Source organism: Choristoneura fumiferana, chromosome 21, assembly GCF_025370935.1.
Source record: "Choristoneura fumiferana chromosome 21, NRCan_CFum_1, whole genome shotgun sequence".
Lineage (NCBI taxonomy): Eukaryota > Metazoa > Arthropoda > Insecta > Lepidoptera > Tortricidae > Choristoneura > Choristoneura fumiferana.
The window spans coordinates 7,362,802-7,385,109 of record NC_133492.1 but is presented as its reverse complement, the minus strand read 5'-3'; the positions used below and the strand labels follow the sequence as shown (position 1 = coordinate 7,385,109).

The window sequence follows — 22,308 nt, the reverse complement described above, 5'->3', positions numbered from 1 at the left end:
GTATAATAACTGATACATGAGATATAATACCATATACCATATCCCTCTAAGCTGGCAATGCATCTGCATGATATCCTCTAGTGTCTTCCTATTGGGGGTCATGTTACTCAATTTCCACCAGTTGACTCACTCAAATACGAAACAGAAATACAACTGGAACAAAGGCGAAGCCGCGGCAACAGCTAGTTTCATATAAAACAAGAAAGAATCGAATTCCTCCACTGACACGAGCGTAGCCAATTTACATGGCATAAGTACTCTCCTGCTCTACCTTACTTAACCTCGCTCTATTGGTTTCAGGTCGGACATGAAAAATCTCGCCCATTTGCTGGCTGTCCCTATCAGCGAACACGAGCTAACTTTCATCTCTCTGGTAGCCGCGGCCACACTGCTCTCGCGGACGTCAGGTAAACAAACGAACGCGAACATTAAGCCACAGTGTACAGTCACCAGCATTAATATCTGCTACAGCGGAGCGTGAAAAAATATCTGACACGTCCTTCTGGCTCTAGAAATAGAGTCGTATCAGATATTTATGAACGCTTGTTGTGTCAGATATTGGTGCTGGTGACTGTACAAGCACGGCGCGCCGTTTTCTTTCACGTTGCTCCGTCCGTATTATATCGTGTCTCTTTCCTTACGGGACGTACGGTGTATGAGCGACAAGTGATAAAATAGAGCGAGACTCCTCCTTACATGTATTGGGCCGGAAAAAGTCTTTAGTTTGTTTGTACATTTTCGTCAAAGTAACTTGTATGCTTGTGTCACATTTGTGTGAAGTTTGACGAATGTGTTCCACCTACTTACAAAAAAATGTGCAGGCTATAGGCATGTAGGTACTATGTGGGCCTTAGGCCTGAAATATACCTACGTTAAATGGCATGGCTATAGCTCGCACTCGCACATTTTCGTGCAAGTAACTTACAAGTTTGAAGTACGTGCGCCAGATACTTATTTGCACAAAAATGTGCAAGCTACAGGCATGTATAGCGTGGGCCTTATTAACCGACTTCAAAAAAGGAGGAGGTTCTTAATTCGAGTGTATGTTTTTATTGGATGTTTGTTACGCGATAACTCCGCCAATTGTGGGCCGAATTTCAAAATTCTTTTTTAGTTGTAAAGGTCATACTTCCGAGGTGGTTAAATTTATAACTAGTGTGTAAAGTAATTAATTGGCCTCCGCATAATTTATAAACTATCAAGACACCTCCATTTCTTCCGTGGACGTCGTAAGAGGCGACTGAGGATACAGGTTAAGATATACCGTAGGCGACAGGCTAGCAACCTGTCACTATTGTACCGTTTTTGTCAAGCTTAAAACCTAAAATTGCTAAAAGTGGCTCCGAAGCGGTAACGTTTCGTGTGCTCTGCCTACCTCATTTGGGAATACAGGCGTGATGTTTGTGTGTGTGTGTAAGAGGAGTCAAGAATCAGTAGGTTACTGTCGATCTAGTTGAGACCTGTTAACATCAAGAACCCAACCAAATTTGTTCAGGAATAAAAGTGACATCCAAATTTATTTTTATGGAGATGAAGGTGACTTATGTTTTTTTTATATAGAATAAAGAGTTATAAGTACATACTACTTCTATGCATTGTGCATACAATTTCATAATTAGTCAAGATTTGAGAGTACATAGCATAGCGTGCTACATAAAAATTTCAAAGTCAACAATATGCTATGCTTTCTACCCGTAATTTTTGTACGGAAGCTAGGGTTTTCTTTGACTATTTATTCAGCCAGTGGTTACGGATCTTATCCACGTTTTAATGACGGTTGAGGTTGACCTTCGATCTAGTGCTAGACATGTAGAAGGTATATAAACCGCCAGACAGAAGGTCGTAAGTTAACTGACTCAGTTAACTGCCAAGCGTTGCGCAATAATACTAAAAGTTACAGCATTTTTATAGATTTTCAATGTCTTTGAGTGTGTACGCAGACAATGCTATAAAAAATCTTACAAAACCCCAAGCAAACCAAAATTTTTTTGACATTAAGTACTGTTTTTTTTTTGGTTCGTTATAATTTTATTTTCCTAAGAAATATTTTGTTTACATTATAAAATGAATTATAAAAACCGTAATATATTATTCCTGTTATTATTTAAATTGCATTTAGATAATTTCATTAAGTTTTCTTTTTTTTTCATCCAATGATTGTAAACTAGTTCCATGTAACCAATATGCAATTATTCCTGAAATATTGCGTTTAAGATAGTTTTTTTTTATTTTTAATTTATTATTTTAATCAGAAACTGTAATTTTAACGTATAGCGTGGTATAGCTGTAGCTGCATACATATATAGGCTTGTTGACAAGCCAGAGTGGTACGGGATTCGTATATATTTATATGTCTTCTGCATTAAACGTAACAGGACTAACAACACACACAGGCAAGACGTCGGACAGCATAGACGTTTATGTCCTAACACCTGGATGATACTAGTGCCATCTTTAGAGCTGCCTTACGTTTACTAAAATAGGTATTAACCCAATTATAAGTAAAAAAAATTAAAACATAATTTACAAGACTATAGTTAATCAGACTATAGTATAAGAGGAATATTCTTTTTTGTTCTTAATTTACTGCGTCAAAAGTCATTCACTTCATCATTCTATCGAATCGTTCCTCGATTTTTCTGAAACAAATCATACCTTCACTCAATAATTTCAAAGGGTCCTATGGGGCTTAACATCTACCTTGTCATTTATTACCACCTATTTACGCTACTAATCATCGCAATAACCGCATAATTAAAAAAAACCTAAAAATAGATTAGCGAATGAATCGTATTAACGTGGGATTAACTAACTCGGAAAGTATTTAAAAAAATGCTGTCATTAAATGTGGTGCTACCACTAAAACGCATTTTATCTGTGGGGCTACTACGAAATTTTAAAATTGAATTTCGTATCGTACCGTCCCTCTCACTCTCGTATTAAATAATATTAGCGTAAGCGTGACGGTAAAATACGAAGGTCGAAATTTGCACTTCGTAGTATACTGGTTCAAGCCGCGGGTTCACGGTGGACGCAGGCCGCTTCCGACCCGTGGCAACTGTAGGTTCTATGGGGGAGGCCTATGTTCAACAGTGGGCGTCCTACGGCTGATATGATGATGATGATGATTAAAATAGTGGTGTTTGTGGCAGAAGGGCGGAGCACCCGTAGGGGGTCGGCGGGAGATCGCGGCCGCCGAGCGTGCGGCCGCGCGCGGTGCCCGCACCATCGCCCGCCCATTCACTGTTAGCAGGTAAACTACCTACTGCCTTAGGGCGGTTTCAGACTAGCGTTTATTCTGCGCGTATACGCTCGCTTTTGGCATATACGCGCTCACACGCACGCATTCCTGCGTGTTCAACGCTTGAAGAAAACAAAACCGCTCCTGTACGCGCGTGCGCGCTTCCAATAACGAGCTTATACGCGCAAATAAAACGGTAGTCTGAAACCTCTCTTATTTAAATAGAAATAAGTGTATTTGTTTATTATGTACAAAAATGTACACACACTAGCAAATTAAATTAAAAAATATAACAGAAAAGGTAAAAAGCGTAAATAACAAAAATTCATACTTTTTAAGAAGAGCAAACTGCAATTTCATCCATCGCTTTAGAGAACTTGAAGAGGAGGTGTTTCCACCTGACATGTGCGAGGATGCGTTTTTCATAAACCAATAGAAACGCTTCATTTAGCTATCATCACTCCACTGAGCTGTTACCACTAGAGCTGTGCTGAGCGAGAATAGGTAAATGAAGCGTTTCCATTGGTCCATGACATGACAAAAACATACCTCGCAACGTGTCCTCAGCATTCCTCACACATCTCTGGGCGAAACGCAGCCTCCAAGTTTCTTAGATTAAGGGGCTGTTTCACGACCCATTGATTAATTTTAACTGACGGATAAATGTGATGCCGTCTCTGTCTATTCGAACAAAACAAACAGAGACGGCATCACATTTAGCCGTCAAATAAATTTAATCAATGGATGGTGACCTGCATTAATATCTGCCACAATGGAGCGTGCAAAGAATTTTTTTAACAAAAAAGTAAAACCGACTCCAAAAAAAAAATTTACAAAAAATGGAACCGACTACAAAACCCTTGAAAATATTCTTCTAGCACTAGGTACCTACTAGCTCGAAGTCGGTGCCTCAGCACGAGCCAGCAGGAATGGAACAATAGTCGTCTACCTCACCTACATACTATGGGTTTCAAATTTTCAATCCATCCTGCTGGGTCGTGCTGAGATACCGACTTCGAGTACTAGCTCTTATACTTACCTACTAAGGTAAGTTGTAGTCGGTTCCATTTTTTGTTATTTTTTTTATTTTTATTGGAGTCGGTTTTACTTTTTTGTTAAAAATCTTTATTTCTCACTTTTAAGTGATTCGTAGCCAAAGTACAACGATTCCATGGAGCCCAAACACGGCTTAGTTACGTTGTTTTAAAACAGAGTTCCGTTGCCTACCTTCCGGCTTCAGCATCAAATCAGTTCGAAAGAATCATTAACTTAAAGCTCCTTCTTAGTCGTTTATCTAGGTATATTAATAATGATCGTTTATAGACGAGCGAGCATTACTTAGCTTTGACGAGTTCCATTGGTCGTCTACGGTCTTCTTCATCAGGTCCAGTTTACCAAATGATACTTTCTGAATGTAAATGCTTATCTTAATGCTAAAAATGCCAAAAGCACCATAGGTGTGCCTATAAAATTTGAGGTTTGCCCTCATTTTTCCTAGGATCCCATCATCACATCTTGACTTGGTGACAATGGGACCACTTCAGAAGAGTACCCTTTCGAATAAAAAAAATATTTTGAAGACGGTTCACAATTGACTGAGTAATCGGCGAACATATATTAAAAAAAAATACCTCCTTTTTTGAAGTCGGTTTTTCTGTACGTCAAATATTAAGCCGAGTTAGACTTGTAAGAAAAATCGTGCCAGTTGTATTACATTGCGAGGCCGTAAAGCCAACGAGCTTAATCGAGCGCCGCAATGCAATTTTCACGTTTTTTTTTTGCAAGTCTAAACTCGGCTTTAGACTATAGTGATTGACAAGTGAATATGACGATCAGTCTTTAATGTTTTCATTCCAATTTAGGAATTGTCAATAAAAATTGTAAGGTAATTTAGTAAGTTATTATCTTGACCTACTGTACCTATGGTCTTACTTTTTTATTGATTGAATACCATCCATTTCTGTTTGTTACGCAGCCCCAGTTCCTTTACGTCTTGGGGCTTGTGATAAATGGGTTAACTTCGTACTTATCGCACCTTCTCTTGAGATATAGCTTTTTCATTTCTGATTAGCAAGCGTTTGTAGAAACTAAGGAACAACTTAGTTTTTAACTTAGTAAACAGCATAAATAAGGACTAGGTAGGTATATCTGCAGATTATTGTTTTCTAAATCCCTCATTATTCTTTAGCTCTTTATATGTACGAATAAAATTAAAAATGCCTGCTAAATTTATTGTCGTGGCAGCCTAATGGTTTGATCTATTGGCCTCTGAAACAAGTCGGGAGTTCGAGCCCGGGCGAGTTATTCAAGATTTATGTGCAAAATAAGTTTTGCAGTAGTAAAATGCATTAAAAAACATGTAGGCACCTAGTATACACTCAGGTAACGAGAATATATATACAACAAGTTAATACGAGTTTCAACGATCCGCGTTTCAGACGATTAGCAAATCAGCAAATTAGACGATCAGCCAATCAATATCTTTCCTGCGCGCCAATCACAACAAGCATAAAAAATTGCACTATAACCTCATATTACAAAGGCAGACAGTTAGTGAGGTCAAACAATGATAATGATAATAAATTTTACGTAATTATCCTTTATACTTGTATTATTTATGTATTGTATGTAAATGTGTGTATTTATGTATTTTATTTTATATTTAGTTATAAATATATTAATGTTTTATATATGTGTTATATATTTATTGTATATAGTTAGGTATTTGAGGTTTATATATGCATTTATATTTATTCAAATGTTTTGCTCTATTTGTCGATCCTTGTTTTTTGGATTGCTCCTCTACCACTCAAAGGTTGACTGGCAGAGATCCCTGCAGGGATAAGTCCGCCTTTGTACTTAACACAACTTTTATTTATGTAACCTTTTTGTTTTTCCTTTTTGTACAATAAAGAGTATAAACAAACAAACAAACAAATTTTTAAATCGTCTTTTTTTCTATTAAATTATACGTAGGCATGTATGTACGCTCTACTTAATTGATTATAATGTCACATGCAGTTCTTTTCTTTTTGCACTTGTGTTCACAGTATTTTTTTAACAGTACTTATTAATTTTGATTAATGGTTCAATCAGTTCCAGTTTTATTTTAATTATTAGATCTACTTAATCTACTTTAATCTTTGTCATTTTTCTTAGTAAACTATAGAGACAATGATACGCGCTTGGAGCGGCGACCTTGTCCGATTGTATGCAGAAAGTCCCTGAGAGCTATTTTTTTCAAATTAAAAATTTCAAATCATTTATTCAATAAATAGACCGCAACGGGCACTTTTACACGTAATTTTTAGGGTTCCGTAGTCAACTAGGAACCCTTATAGTTTCGCCATGTCTGTCCGCCTGTCTGTCTGTCCGTCCACGACTAAGCTCAGAGACCGTTAGTACTAGAAAGCTGCAATTTGGCATGAATATTTAGATTACCTCCCATAGACGTAAAGTGGGGGTGATTTTTTTTCTCGACTAACACTACAGTGTGGGGCGGGTCTTTTAAAACCATTAAGGGGTTTCCAAGACGATTTTTCGATTCAGTGATCTGTTTGCGAAATATTCCACTTTAAAGTGAAAATTTTCATTAAAATCGAGCACCACCCCCCCCCCTTCTAAAATCTAAACAATTGGGGGGGAAATTTTGAAAAAATTCAGGATGGTAGTAAGTACATCAAATTTGCACGGAAAATTATAACGGCTCAGATTGCTTGAGAATTATTAGTAGTTTAAGAGTAAATAGCAGCCTAAGGTATAAAATATACTGAAATTTGGAAGATTCCGTACACAATACTAAAACCTTAGAAAAATATTACTTCTTGATTTTTTCGTAATGGCTACGGAACCCTATCTATGGCGCGTGTCCGACACGCTTTTGGCCGGTTTTTTTAAAGACCATCATTGCCAAGAAGAATGCGCCGCAAGAAACTTGGCAGAAAGTCGTTTTTCAAAACGACGACATTTTTTTGGACGTGTAGGTACCAGTGCGAACCGACATTGCAAAAAGTATAAAATAAAAAATAAATATATAACTCAATAGGTGTAAATGGAACGTTTTAGTAAGAAGTTTCCTATTTATATCTCAAATAAAAAAAATGCGTTGTAATAGTTATGTACAGTCGAGTTCTTAAATTTCTGAGCAAAAATTTGATCAAAAATATGTGAACACGACTCTATTGTTATATAATATTTGATCAGAAGTTTACGAACTCGACCGTACTTTCTAAGCACCGCGATTAAAAGTTTCTTATAGTGTATTAATCTACTAAGCTAATATTTTTGCTAATTATAATTAACAACAGTAAAGCAAAGCTGAGTTAGTCGTGAGTCATAAAGATCGAAGCTGAAGGCTACGCATAAGTGTGGGAGAAATGGTGACCTATATCCCGCGCCGGCATTACGCAATACAACGGTTCCAAGGACGCGTTATATAAGTATAGTCGATACTAACTACCAAGTAAAATCAGGAATAAAGCCAGGACTCACTCGAATGGCTGGCCTCAATAGCTAGTCGAGTTAGACTTACGATTTGTGAGCGAAGTTACGAAATAATTTTCCGCTTTTCCTTTATTAAAATTTACACTGACGAGCATGATTAGTACGTAAGCTTTACTGTATGTAGCCTTAGGCTTTATTCTCTGAGTTTACAGAATACTTTATAAACTTATTACCTAAACAGGGGTAGGTACGTATTAAAATATATTAAATTTAAAAATAATAATGGACGAAATACATTATGGTCATTTGATATAATGCAATTTTCTCAGGAATTTCCCACTTTACAAAATTTATATAAAATAAACCTTACGGTACCTATAACCTAATCTAAAACAATCTGTAGATTACATGATCATAAAAGTTTATATGTAATTAATAGCTTCACCGCAAATTATGTAATATCAAATGACTATTATATTTCGTCTATTATTCTTTTTCTATTTTATTTATTTTGACACGTTCCTCGAAACAGTTTACCTTGAACTTCAAAAAGGTGAAAAGTAATATTGTAGTGGAGACTCCCAAATTGTGCAAGATAATTTTGGAACAATCACTGAAAATGTCTAACTTATCCAGCCTACTTTTAGAAATGCCGGCTGAAATTGGAAAAGGCTGGATAAAAGAACAAAATTTGCTTTCGGCGCCGGGTCTGCTGACAGCATGTCGTAACAGATGCTACCTTACGTACAATATTAAGAACCCCTTGTTAGCTGGTTCTATCGTATCAATTGGGTATGGCTTGCTAATGGATGTTGTTCTTATTTTCGAAATTATTCTTCTTTTCTCAAGAATGGTGATTGTGGGTTCACGACGCACGATAGGTAAAAGTTAAAAATAAAAATACATACCTATTAAAAATTATTTATTTTGTAAGGAAATCAACGGGTTATATCCGCATTATTTTAATGTATTTTACTATTTAGTATTTTACTCTCTCGTGTTACAGTTACAATGACAGTCATGCCGCTATTTATATCGTATTTATTTTTTGTGGATAATAATAATAATAATAACGTATTATTTTTTATTGTTTGATACAGTAGGGAGTTCACTCGGGGGGAGTTCGATAGACAATGTCCGAGGACTTGGACTCGATCAGCGAGGAAGAACGAAGCTTGTTCCGACCCTTCTCACGAGAGTCACTGGCCGCTATCGAAGCCCGCATAGCAGAGGAGCATGCCAAGCAAAAGGAACTCGAGAAAAAACGAGCGGAAGGCGAGGTCAGTATGAGCTAAGTTATCCAGTGTGTCTTTGATTACGAGTGACCATATGGAACAATCGGAACATACGATACATCAATTCAGTTGACGTCAGGGTTGTTATGTTAGCACTAAGATAATAAAGTATGATCTAAAACTGGAGAAGAGACATATAGCTGTCTAGAAATCGGAACGTCTCAATTTTACACACATATCAGGATTAGTCAGCGATGCAACGTTCTGACAATTATTTTTTAAATCATTCCAGAACGATTTGGGGCGGACGAAAAAGAAAAAAGAAGTAAGATTGCCTGCTTGCCCCTTTTACCTCTTTACAGCTCGTTTTAGAGACATAACAATAGCAAGTTATCGCTTCAAGGACAAAATTAATTTTGAAGCATACAATGCTAATAACATATACGATTGGCGGCATGTTAATTACATTACGCGATAACTTGTATCCATTCTTCTGATTGCATTTACTCGTAAAGCATTTTATCTTGACCACATCGCTTGTCGCCAATATTTGGAGGAGATATGTCGCGAGATTAGCTGTTACTTGTGCTTTTATCAGCATTGGTCGCGAGCTAACAGCTATTCTTTAGTAGTTAATAACAAAGCTTTTCATATTTAGTTGCATTATAACGGTGTAAATGCATTTTAACAGCGAGCGTCTTCACAATGATCCAATAGATGATACTAGAAATCGTAGGTAAATAAAAAAATGTAAGATAAATAACAAATTGTCTCCAACGTTTGTAATCCTTTGTTTTGTGAAAATACTAGATGCTAGATAATCCTTTAGTAAACGTCCTTTGTTGTGAATTAAAAAAAATAGTACATAGATTAGAACCCTTGAGTTTGGAAAAAAAGCGTGAGATTTATCGGGGATGAGAAATGGCTTGACGCTCTATGGGCTAGGGGAGACGTCAGAAGAGCTAGCATAACACACGAGCACGACATCACCTAGCCAAACATTGCACTTGACTCATCTCGCCACATCATCATCGACTGCTGTCACTTAGGCCTAGCATGGTGACATCACCTAGCTAGCGATTATAGTGTATTAAAAATTAGTACAATTATTTGTAAGAGTTCTTTACAATATGAATATACTTAAACGTTGTTATGGTAATGTTATTTGTAAATTTCGACTGGCTTGCGCTAAGCATCCTTCTATTTTGCAACCGATTTCGAATTGGAAACATGTGCTTACTTCAAAAGTTCACTCGTGCCTCGGCATCAATATGAGTGAGTGAATGTTTAAGTTCGGATAGGTGACTTAATAGTGGGGCAAATCCACCACAGGACGAGCTTTTAGATCAGCAAGACACGCATCATGTCCTCATGACAGCAGCACTATACAAAATATGAAACTTGCTTCAAGCGCCTTCATGACACTCGTACCAATACTCGCTGGGTCTTCGGTCCAACGGTATTGGTACACCGCGCCTTATAAATCCGCTCATGTTTGTGGTTTTCTTTTAAGTAGGCTTAAGATTTGTTAGCTAGCTTTTTTCAAGACATCCCTGTCTGTCTGTGTTATGGAAGACGTGTGTAAGTAATAAACCTCTAATAATGACTTCATATGGACAGACTTAATTAACAGGGGAAAAACCAATTAACAAGCCACTGTTCGACATTGACTGACGCCATTATTTTGTATGAAAATGGCTTTTATGAAAGTGGCAGCAACACTTTTAAAGAATGACAGACAACCTATTAACAACGTAGCGGACATACGTACATGATTAAGTACATAAAGATCGATAAACTTGTAGCACTGAACACTGGTAAACGATTCCGTATTAATACTAAATACTAATAATATATCATTTATTTCAAATAACTTCGATTCATAATTATTTATTTGATTTATTATTAAGTGTCGAGGTTTTGTAACTACTTATATTAATAATATTAATAATCATCGTAAAAATACTCAGATTACTAAAACAAACCTGACAGCGAATCTGTACCTATTTCCAGGTTTATTTATGACTACCATAGGGAGATATGTAATGCGGGCGCGCAGCCATTTGATAATGATAATGAACGTCGTACAGACAAGTGCAAAAACTTGTATCTATTTGAACCACGCGGCCTTACTACGTCGGAGTAAGAGTCTGTGGACTCTGGTACATATTTTTGATGTGTTGGATCAGTTCATATTTTTACACTTGACTATTCCAAAACAAACGCGAGTCAGCTATCACAAAAGTGTTACACGCGTGATTCGTATTGTCGTATAAAGCGGACGCTGCGCTGGATCCACAGTGAGAAAAAAAGTTACGTTTTGAGCACGCCAAGCTTTAAAAACAAAGCGCGACTTATTAGGTGGTTCTATTTAACGGGTTTAAGTATAATAATATCTAATTGTATCGGGGTCTGTTGTTCGGACTACAAAATGGTGATAATAGAGGAACAGATTGGTGAGCCATAAATATACAATAATAGAATTTGCCGTTCTCAGACCGCCATGAATTCAGACCAGTGTTTTATATGCCGTATTCCGTACTCTGGTTATGGAAGCGCGTGTAGGTGCGCCTTTTGACACACGGTTTATTGTAGCGCGCGCATAAGTGCATAAATGTAGAAATGACCGTATACGCGCAAAAAAAACGCTAGTCTAAAATCGCCTACATTTCATGTTTCTCGCAAACACACAGGAATGACCGCTTACCCGCGCGCTAGGATTAAACCAAACGCGTGTATGCCAAAAACGACCGTATATTACCTATTAGTAGTTTTAATCTGTGACGCTAGTGGGAGTAGTTAGAGCTGATAGTTCTACCGCGGTGCAGGTGCGGTACGATGACGAGGACGAGGACGAGGGTCCGCAGCCGGACGCCACGCTGGAGCAGGGCGTGCCGCTGCCCGTGCGCATGCACGGCTCCTTCCCCATGGAGCTGGCCTCCACGCCCCTCGAGGACATCGATCCGTACTACCACAATCAAACTGTAAGTACTGGCCATGGCAGAATAATGTTAGAAAAACCAGCCAAGAGCGTGTCGTACACGCCCAGGATAAGGTTCCGTAGCCATTACGAAAAAATCAAATAATATTTTTCTAAGGAATTCGTATTGTGTACTGAATCTTCCAAGTTTAGTTTTTATTTTATTCGACTGGATGGCAAACGAGCAAGTGGGTCTCCTGATGGTAAGAGATCATCACCGCCCATAGACACCTGCAACACCAGGGGATTGCAGAGATGCGTTGCCAACCTAGAGGCCTATTTTATATTTACTCTTGAACTACTAATAATTCTCAAGCAATCTTAGCCACTATAATTTTCGTTGTAAATTTGATATATTTAATACCATTCTGATTTTTTTCAAATTTTTCCCAATATAGGGTTAGTCGAGAAAAAAAAGTCACCCCACTTTACGTCTATAAATTTTTTTTTATACTTTTTTTTATTATACCACTGTCAGCGTGACTGATATGTATATTCATGTCAAATTACAGCTTTCTAGTACTAACGGTCTCTGAGCTTACCCGCGGACAGACAGATAAACAGACAGACAGACATGGCGAAACTATAAGGGTTCCTAGTTGACTATGGAACCCTAAAAAGTAAAAAGAAATTATTAAAAAAATCGTCATTAGGTACTTATATCATCACTACTCAAGTCCAGGGTGAATGAGCATTTACTAGGCAAGCGTGCTCCATCGTAGGCCTCATTCTCGCTTTCCATCAGGCGTGATTGTGGCCAAACGCAAGCCCATAGGTACTGTATATAAAAAAAATACTTCGAAAATATCTCGTATCTCAATACAATACGTTATAAAAATATCGATTACGAGGTACAAACTTTTTTTTTAAATCGGTGGTGTGCTTTTATTATTTGACAAGTTGTGGAAGAATTTTAAAACATATAACGCAGAAACCAGCCGCAAACAAGAGACAGTAGACAATTTACTTGGAACTTTCTTTCTTGTTTTGTTATGTCAGACACTTAAGGTTATAACTTTTTAGGGCTCCGTAACTTAAAAAGAAAAAGAACCCTTACAATCTTTAATTCATAATATTAGTAGGACATACAATAAATACATTTTTTATAATTTACTTTTTACTGAGGACTGAATAATATTTTAAATTTATTTAAGTTTACGTAATTCACACCAAATCAATCATCCTAATCGATTAATAACTATTACCTACTTATTTTATCAATCAAAGTAGGTAGTCTGCGTAGAATTATGAAAAATAGTTTACGTCGTATTCTCAGACCTACCGAATATACACGAAAAAAATCATAAAAATCGGTCAAACCGTTTCGGAGCAGTTTGGTCACAAACACTGAGACGAGAATTATATATTACATTTTGCCGTTCGAAGTTACACAAGTATTTGTAACTTGTGAATTTAAATAATCTTTACTTTAAGAAAATTATCTTTTAAAACTACTCCTATTTAAAGAGGTAGGTACTTTTGTACTTAAATTATTCGGTAATAAAAGATGCAAACAAAAAGCAAAATCTTATTGCTACTTTATGACACATCTGTTACTTTAATACTTAAGTTTAGCTCCTTGGGGATTAGGTTTAGACGTAGTGAACTGCAGTACTTGAAACATGCTGTTTTCACGTACTCGTACTGCATAGCCAGGTCACTGACCTAAGCAAAACTGTTGTAGCTGTGAAACAAGAATATAACGTCATTTAAAACATTCTTAATATTACAAAAGGGCTCTTCAAGGCCAGAGTGAATAGACTGTTACTAAACTAGTGTGATAGGTACGCCTTTGGCCTCATCTGCACTTTACATCAGGTGAGATTGGGGTCAATCAGGGTCAGTTTTAAGTAAAAAAAAAAACGAAATCATATAGCATAGATAGGTAACTGCGGGTATCTACTATTGTTTCACGTCACGACCGAAAACCAGTGCCTTTTTAATTCACCCAAAATATTGATCATTCCACGACCGAAAACCTGTACCTTTTAGTTAGTCCTAAGTAGAGTGTATTCGTTTGTTTCAGACCTTCGTAGTCATAAGCAGGGGTAAAGATATCTTCAGGTTTTCGGCAACCAACGCCTTGTGGATACTCGACCCGTTCAATCCAATAAGAAGAGTGGCGATATATATTCTAGTGCACCCTTTGTTCTCCTTGTTTATTATAACAACAATATTAGTGAACTGCATTCTTATGATAATGCCTACAACGCCTACTGTCGAAAGTACTGAGTGAGTATAGATTTATATTTCAATTCATAATATATCAAACAATATTTACATATATATAGATTAGCCTTACTGATCGAACCGTATCGGGTAATATATATTCTATGTAACAGTTTTTATACCTACATAATCGGTTTATATATCTTATTACTAGGATTTACATTAGAGACTAATTTGTAGTGTGCACGCTAGTTTCAAAAATTGATAGAAATATTTATATTCAGCTAGTAACGGAATTGATTTTTAGATTATCAGAAATGTCTTAGAAAATGTACTTTTAAACATAGTACTCAATTTATTGGTAAATATTGAACGTACGAGTCATAACTCAGCAATACTTTAATAAATAGTTTTAGATGTTTATTATGGGTTAGTATTAAAATCCAACTAACATAGCTAAGTCAAGCGTTATTTTATTATTTTGTCAATAATCTATAACTAAGAATTATGTCATGAGCATTCCTCAATTCTACTAATTATTTCTGATTGCATCCATCAAAGCGTCTTCTATTGATACCAAATGTTAAACGACGCCTTTCTGTTTGAAAATGGTCTTTTCATTTCACTGATTTTCTTAACTATACATATCTACTAACACATATTTATTGTTTGTTTTTCGCTAGATACGATTATGTTGAGCGTATTTAGAAAATGTTTTTCGCTCCCTTCATCTTCAACGAGTTCAAATACAGAACTTTCATTAGTTTCAGTCTAAGCTTAATGTTATTCTGAATTATCAATATCTGTTCTGTTAAGTGGCATTCCACAGTGGAGGTGAATTTTTCCAGAGTTATCTTTACCGGAATCTACACGTTTGAATCGGCGGTGAAAGTAATGGCCAGGGGTTTCATTCTACAGCCATTCACATACCTTAGAGATGCATGGAATTGGCTTGACTTCGTAGTTATAGCTTTAGCGTGAGTAGTAGACAATTTTATTGAATTACGTAGCATACTTACCTACTACAAAAGTTTGTCTGTAGATTTTTGACATTCCTTTAAAGTCTCGTTTAAATTATAGTACTTTAGATGACTGTTTACTTATTCTTTTATTAATATTAAAAAAGTGAAATAGATACTTTTGAACTTGGTCTAAATCTTTGAAAATTAACGTCACTGAAATAGTTTTAGCAAGCTAAAAATAACTCGGAAATAGATGACGGTTAGTGTGGTAGCTGTGTTAATAATCTAGATGTTGTTGTTGCGGGTATTGTTTGCAGTTATGTGACGATGGGCATAGATCTCGGCAACTTGGCCGCTCTCAGAACGTTCAGAGTACTGCGAGCGTTGAAGACTGTGGCCATCGTGCCGGGTAAATCATCTTTATACCACATTATAGTTACAGGAGTGGCCAAGAATAATACAACATTCAATTTACTCGCGGATTCATGAAGTTAAACACTTGAGCTTCTTTTAAGCTTTTCTTAGCCATTCCTTTAGTCTTATAACGTAGAAAATAAATGTTTAGCAGTAGTTTTTATAAAGAAGAGTTTTTAAAATCGACATAAGTTTTCGCTTGGCATGATTTTTAGAACTCGTATAACTTGTGCAGGTTTGAAGACCATCGTCGGTGCCGTGATAGAGTCGGTTAAGAATCTACGGGATGTAATAATCTTGACGATGTTTTCGCTGTCCGTGTTTGCTCTGATGGGGCTGCAGATCTATATGGGAGTACTCACGCAGAAGTGCGTCAAAGTCTTCCCTGAGGACGGCTCCTGGGGCAACCTGACCGACGAGAACTGGGAGAGGTTTTGTCAGAATGAAAGTAAGGACTGTTTTTTAAACTGTTTATCCCAATATTTGGCATGATCACTTGCTAAGCTACTGCTGCTTCTTTACCAACTTGAACAAAACCAGAACAAATGACTTTAGAGTTTTGAGGAAAATTTCATCTACGAAAATAAATAAAGATTTTGTAAGAAAAAGTAGCAATTTCGGTAGAGTTTCAGCCTAACATGAAAAAATTTCTTTAAATATCAGTTTCACCACTCACTGATCAACTATAATTGCGATAGATATATGAGTTTGTCTTTGTTTATTCGGATATAACAAACAGAGACGGCATTACACATATCTGTAACATAAAATTTACCAATGAGTGGTGACACAGACCCTTTGTCTTCTTAAAACATACCAGTACTCGTGCCTATCCGTAACTGTAGGGACTCGAAACGTACAATACGGCACGTAGGGTACGTAAACCTATTGCACACATAATAAGTCCAGAACTATACAGCCTAGAGAACACCATGCTTAAATTTTAGTCCCCTGAGAACCTTCAGAGGGACAAGAATCTTAATAAACGAGGATGATGACATTTGGGAACGCTGAAATGCAATTTCCGCATAGTAAAGCGCGTGATAAATTATCAGGCAGATATGCTAAACGTTTGCCGTCGGTGTGTTTTAAAGACAGATTCTTGTGTTTTGCAATGAAATGTGAATGAATTTAAAAACCGGCTAGACCAACATTAGCAGTACAAAGAATACTTAACCAAGGAACAGCTAGCTAGCTAAATAGTTACAAGCACCTATCAGTTGCTTCAATTGCCTGCCTGATAATTTAAATAAAAATAAATACAATTTTCTTTTCAGCGAATTGGTACGGAGGCGAATCGGGGGATTATCCACTGTGTGGAAACTCTTCTGGAGCTGGGTAAGCGTCTAGACTTCTTCAGTATTTAAATTAATCACAATTTTATTGGAAACAAAATTCAAGCGTTTCTGATTGTCAAGGATAATATTAGTGTCTTTTATTAGATTTATGTCGTGAAATTAGTGAACATTTTCAACAACGCTATTATTTATTTGTCCAGGCAATGCGAGCCGGGCTATATCTGCCTGCAAGGCTATGGGCCGAACCCCAACTACGGGTACACGAGTTTCGACACCTTCGGCTGGGCCTTCCTATCCGCTTTCCGACTGATGACGCAAGACTACTGGGAAAACCTCTACCAACTGGTAAGTGGTTGGGATATTTCTCACTTTCAGCTTTAGGCGCAAGCCACACAGAAGAAACGTCGGATAGGGGCGCGTCGCAGTCGCGAGGCCTCTTGAATACGTTTTCATACTAAATGTATAGAAGCGTCACGATCCGATGCAGACAGAGACGAGGCGGAACCGCCCTCACCCCGCATCCGCCCCGTCCGTGACGCCCCCTTGTCCTACTACTATAATTTTTTTCGTCATACTATAATTTTTTTTGTAGTTTAGAAAGCAGTTTTCAAAGCAGCCAACAACCGAAAATTTAATACCTATTTATTCCGACGATGACAAGTGAAAGTAGAGTAGAACAACGTGCCTAAGTTTCAGTATTACCTATCACCGCTGTTGGCATAATGAGTCCAAATTTGTGATGCGTAGTGATAAACGTGATGTAGAGGGTATGATACCAATACTGTCAAATTTACATGCAAGTTCAAACGAGTTTCTTTTCAAATGCTTACTAGCTTAGTACGAACTACTGACGTATCTATCTCACTTCATTTTATGCTTAAGGGTAAGGTCAACGCCGAATATTTCGTGGACGCACTTTTACAGCGCCGAAAAGTCACAAAAAGCTAGTATAAAATTAACTGAATGTTGTATCAAGCACGGTTAACACGCATTGCGCGTCGTCTGCGTCTAAAACTACTCCGCGTGCACAAAACCTTAGAGTAAGTACCTCTAAGAACCCGCTAACATTATAAGAGTACTGCTATACCTACTATTATATCAATAACTATATGTAGTTATGTTGTATAAATAAACGACAGTGAAATTAGTGTCTTTCAGAAAAGGATGTACTTAAACCGGTTCTACAAATTAGTCCGTCCTTGAAAAGTTTACCTAGAACATACAACACACCATAATTTGTTTCCCTTCTGCATTCTAAGACACAAAAGCAACGGTTTTTTTTACACCAGGTGCTAAGATCAGCGGGCTCATGGCACGTGCTATTCTTCGTGGTGATCATCTTCCTGGGCTCGTTCTACCTTGTGAACTTGATCTTGGCCATCGTCGCCATGTCGTACGACGAGTTGCAGAAGAAGGCCGAAGAGGAGGAGCAGGCGGAAGAGGAAGCGCTGAGGGTGAGACTTGCATTATTATTAAAGATCAGAAAGCTGGGGGCAGCCCGGGCTGTGAATAAGATGGACCATCTCTTCCCGTGGTTGTCGGAAAAAGCGAATAAGGGACTTGCTATGAGTGTGGGCAATAACAATTTTTTTGTAAGACCAAGTTCTCCTTAACATACTTAATTGGTCTACCTACGGGTAAGCCAATTGTTAACTTATTTTATTGTTTTATCAGGATCTTTGTTTGGAAGTAGTATCGTATTTGGTACGAAAAATTGCTTTAGACTTTTACTAGAATGTCCAATAAACATTTTCAAGGACTTTAAATCTAATTGTAGGGTACAATGATTGCGTAGGTACGAGATTTTTAAATAATCGTTGATATTGTGCATATAATGATCCCCGTACACAAATGTTATTTTTATTTTGTGTTCAAAGTGTGATTTTACTGTGTAGGAAGCGGAGCAAAAAGCAGCCGCCCGCGCGGACAAGCAGGAGGCGCGCGAGGCGCACGCGCGCGAGGTGGCCGCGCAGGCGGAGGCGGCGGCGTACGCGCAGGCGCACCCCGCCAAGTCGCCCTCCGACTTCTCCTGCCAAAGCTACGAGCTGTTCGTGAACCAGGAGCGCGGCGCGCAGGACGACAACACGCAGCGGCACGAGCGCATGTCCCTGCGCAGCGACCCCTTCCAGGACTCGGTGAGCACCCCTGCGCACAAGCCCGACCCGCACCACGATGCCGCACGCCGACACAGGAAGGTCAGCATGGTAAGTACGCAAACGCTGAACGCTCTACACGCCTCTCTTTACACACCACGGCTGAACAACTATTGACGCAAAAAAGACTTATCAAATTGAACCGCGCTGTGTAAAAAGGGCGTGCTTAAACCGGCTCTACGGATTGATCGCATCTATCCATATAAATATGTCAGTAAAATTACAATACTTAGAAAAAAAAGGTAATCAACATTTGCGATCAATAAGTAAGGCCAATTGAGACTGCTTTTAGTTATTCCAGATACAGTGGTTAGGATTTTCCATGTCGTTTTAAATATTGTATTCCTTGTACATACGTATGTACGAATACCTACACGAGTTGTTAAACAAAATTAATAAAACGACGTGAGCGTCCGCGTCTGTGGTCGCGAATGGAATTCTAAAAGCGGTCCTAAAGGTAAAGTCGACAGTTCTAATCGATCGTAGGTATATGCGTACTAAATATTCTCTTTCATTCCCAATCTCACGTCGATTAGTAGCTGTCGGGTTTACATTCCAACAGCTGTGATGTGGCCACCTACCTCCTGCCTCTCACGGCAGCTTGCTTTGTTCACTACACTATTGAATGTTAACACTAATTTCTCTTACCAGTGGCCATCGTTGCAGTTGTTGGCCACTACCTATACCATGGTTCAATAGTTTATATCTGTTATTATATTTAGGCCTGACGACGCGGTTTATTTCACTTACAATAAAGACTTGTTTTAACTATCCGAATTAGAAAATATTGAACCATTGAGTGTAAACATTTTCCTTATCGCAATTTGAGCTTAAGAAAATCACGAAATCATAACTTATTGCTCCGAGAATTCATTGGACACGTTGTACGTTGTCACTAAAACGTCTCTTGCATTTCTCCTTGAGCTCAAGTTGAGAACGATTGTTTGTTATCTGTGTCTTTTGCTGAGCTTAACGATTCTTTCACTGTCTAAGTATTTCCTTATTATTTACAACTTTCAGTGCCCTGCAAATATACAGATATCCCTTTGTTTAGTAAGTTCATCAGAATATAGATACGTTGAAAATTGGCTTAACACTAACAGTGCTGATGTTAAAAAGTATAGGCATTACCTACCATGTAATTATAGATCCTACGTAACTGTAGAAGGTGTAAAAAAATATTGACCTCTTAAAGAAACATGTTTCATAGATTTGTTTCATAGCTTATGATACCGTAGTTTTCATCAAGTCTCATTGAATAAATAAGTCATGGGGTTTACATCTGCATATTTGCAAACATGATCGTTTCGTTTGTCGCCGTCTTCTATTTACTTACCTGTTTTATTTTTAGAGTGTACCATCGATCGTACCAAAGCTACTTCGACCTTGAGGCATGCTGTTAGATATTGCTCTGTTGTTGACAATCACATGCCGCCACTAAGTAGATGCCATCGACGCAAAAATATTCATTGAGTAGAAATATTAATTCGCCCATAGATTTAGATAAACTTTTTATCATCATGTTTAAACTCTACATCAGCATTTGGACAGATCCGTTTCTCATTGTAGTTTATATACTTAGGTCTCATAATGTTTATTTTTATTTGGTTGAACATGGACATATCGAAATTGTGATAAATTCGTTTACATTTTACAATACTTAGCAGAAGCATGAATTTTGCATTTCTACGAAATAATCATTACCCCCAGCCCTTGTAGTACTTTTTGTCGTAGAATATCCAGTCTCCAATAATATTTCTTTTCTTTAACGGTCACAATAGTACAGAACCCTAGCGTAATATAAAAAAAAAGTTGTCAAGATTGTAATTAGATTGACAAGAGGAATACTATTGGAGAGAGAACTCTATTGTCATGGTAGATTGTTTCTTTTGCCTTGTATGTGTTTGAGACAGACTCGGCTGAAAGAGAACGAATCACCGATCATGAGGTAGGTTCGATCAAGATATATATTTACGTAATTGGTTTAATAAAAATATTTTGGTATTCCTCAATTTAATTAGACACGGAGGCTTAGAAATCATTAAAAACAAAAGAACTGTCTTCATGACTATAGACTTAGACTAAAGCAGTTTTAGCGACAGCTAGGAACTAGGAGTATGCGGACGTGCATGTAACATACCCCGCGTTATTTCATGTGTTAATAAACAAAGTTACCTGACTAACTGACACTTCGTTCATTTTCATCAGATTTAGTTATTCGTTATCAGATACAATAAGATATGGTCTACATTCACATGAGACACCTATTACCTTTATAAAAAATATACATTTTAGTTTCATGTGGATATACCTACACTTACAAGAACATTGTCTTATTGTGCTTGATTACACGTAGAACTTTAACGAATTTTTATTTGTAACTATAATTCTGTAGAATATTAATCGACACTCTTAAAAACATACATACGAGTACATTATTTGTTTAACTTAATCATTATTTGCTTCCTAAGCGCATCTTCAGTTTGTGCCTGTTTATGTATCACTGTACCTAATCGGCTATCTGTTCTGTTACACGAGATAATCAACAACTGCCACGACTGCAAATTATCTCAATTGTATTTGATTTGTCTTCGTGTCCGCTGTCCCTACCCTTTTGGTTGATGTTTAGAAACTCATATTAAGGTATAGTTTGACGGGAGATGGTTATAAATTCAAAATTTTGTTTTTGTATTGAAGGTCCCTCACCCTGAACGCATAAATAAATATGGGCAGTTGTCATATGGGCCACTGCGGGAGGGCTCACAGGTTTGTCCTTATCTCCTCGTTGGTGTTTGTGCTCCCTTTCGTCTTCCTTTCCTTTAGGAATTTCTGACTATATTTTTCTATTTTTTACCCAACTTCGCTCTTCTAGATTGCTATTTGTGAAAACATTACTTAAGTCTCTTTGGATCGATTCGCAGAACTCTTACCGTAGTTCATCTAAAACAAAGAGAAAGTCAAATTTGGAAGCCAATAAGCCAGTTAAATAATGCTGCATTGGTTCCGCGAGTCGATGTAAGACGAGCGTTCTAAGCACATGTCATTTTCTTTTCCTTCGATCTCTTTCTTTACTTTTTCAGCGTCTCCTTAACTTGGTGTATACTTTTATCTATACTTTTTGTTTATCAGCACATGAAACTACCTAAATAAATAATAGAATAAATTTAACAAAAAAAAAACACTGTAAAGCTTGAGCCTCTGCAAGTGAACCGTCAGTAAAGTAAATTTAAAGTCATTTAAATTATCAATAAGTTGATATGAATTGAGGAAACGAGTCAAAATTGTTTAAATTGTGTGGAAACTTAAAGAACAAAAGTTTGACATAGTGTAAGAGCCCGTTCCCACTTGACGGGTGTCGGATCTGTTACGTGTCGGATGTCGGTCATTTCTATTGAAAAAAAAATCGGTGTTGG

The 22,308-nt window shown here is 37.3% G+C and overlaps 1 protein-coding gene across 1 annotated transcript in view; it reads left to right on the top strand.

The window, feature by feature from the left end:
- Positions 1 to 22,308, top strand: part of LOC141439587 (sodium channel protein para-like) — an 88,784-nt gene that overhangs the window by 46,059 nt on the left and 20,417 nt on the right. The window contains 14 exon segments of the mRNA XM_074103880.1: positions 301 to 407; positions 3,153 to 3,253; positions 8,785 to 8,964; positions 9,212 to 9,244; positions 11,748 to 11,903; positions 13,926 to 14,131; positions 14,917 to 15,045; positions 15,348 to 15,439; positions 15,680 to 15,892; positions 16,722 to 16,782; positions 16,943 to 17,087; positions 18,032 to 18,196; positions 18,638 to 18,946; positions 21,593 to 21,661. Of these exon segments, the coding sequence (XP_073959981.1) occupies positions 8,818 to 8,964; positions 9,212 to 9,244; positions 11,748 to 11,903; positions 13,926 to 14,131; positions 14,917 to 15,045; positions 15,348 to 15,439; positions 15,680 to 15,892; positions 16,722 to 16,782; positions 16,943 to 17,087; positions 18,032 to 18,196; positions 18,638 to 18,946; positions 21,593 to 21,661 (1,725 nt within the window). The 5' untranslated portion in view covers positions 301 to 407; positions 3,153 to 3,253; positions 8,785 to 8,817.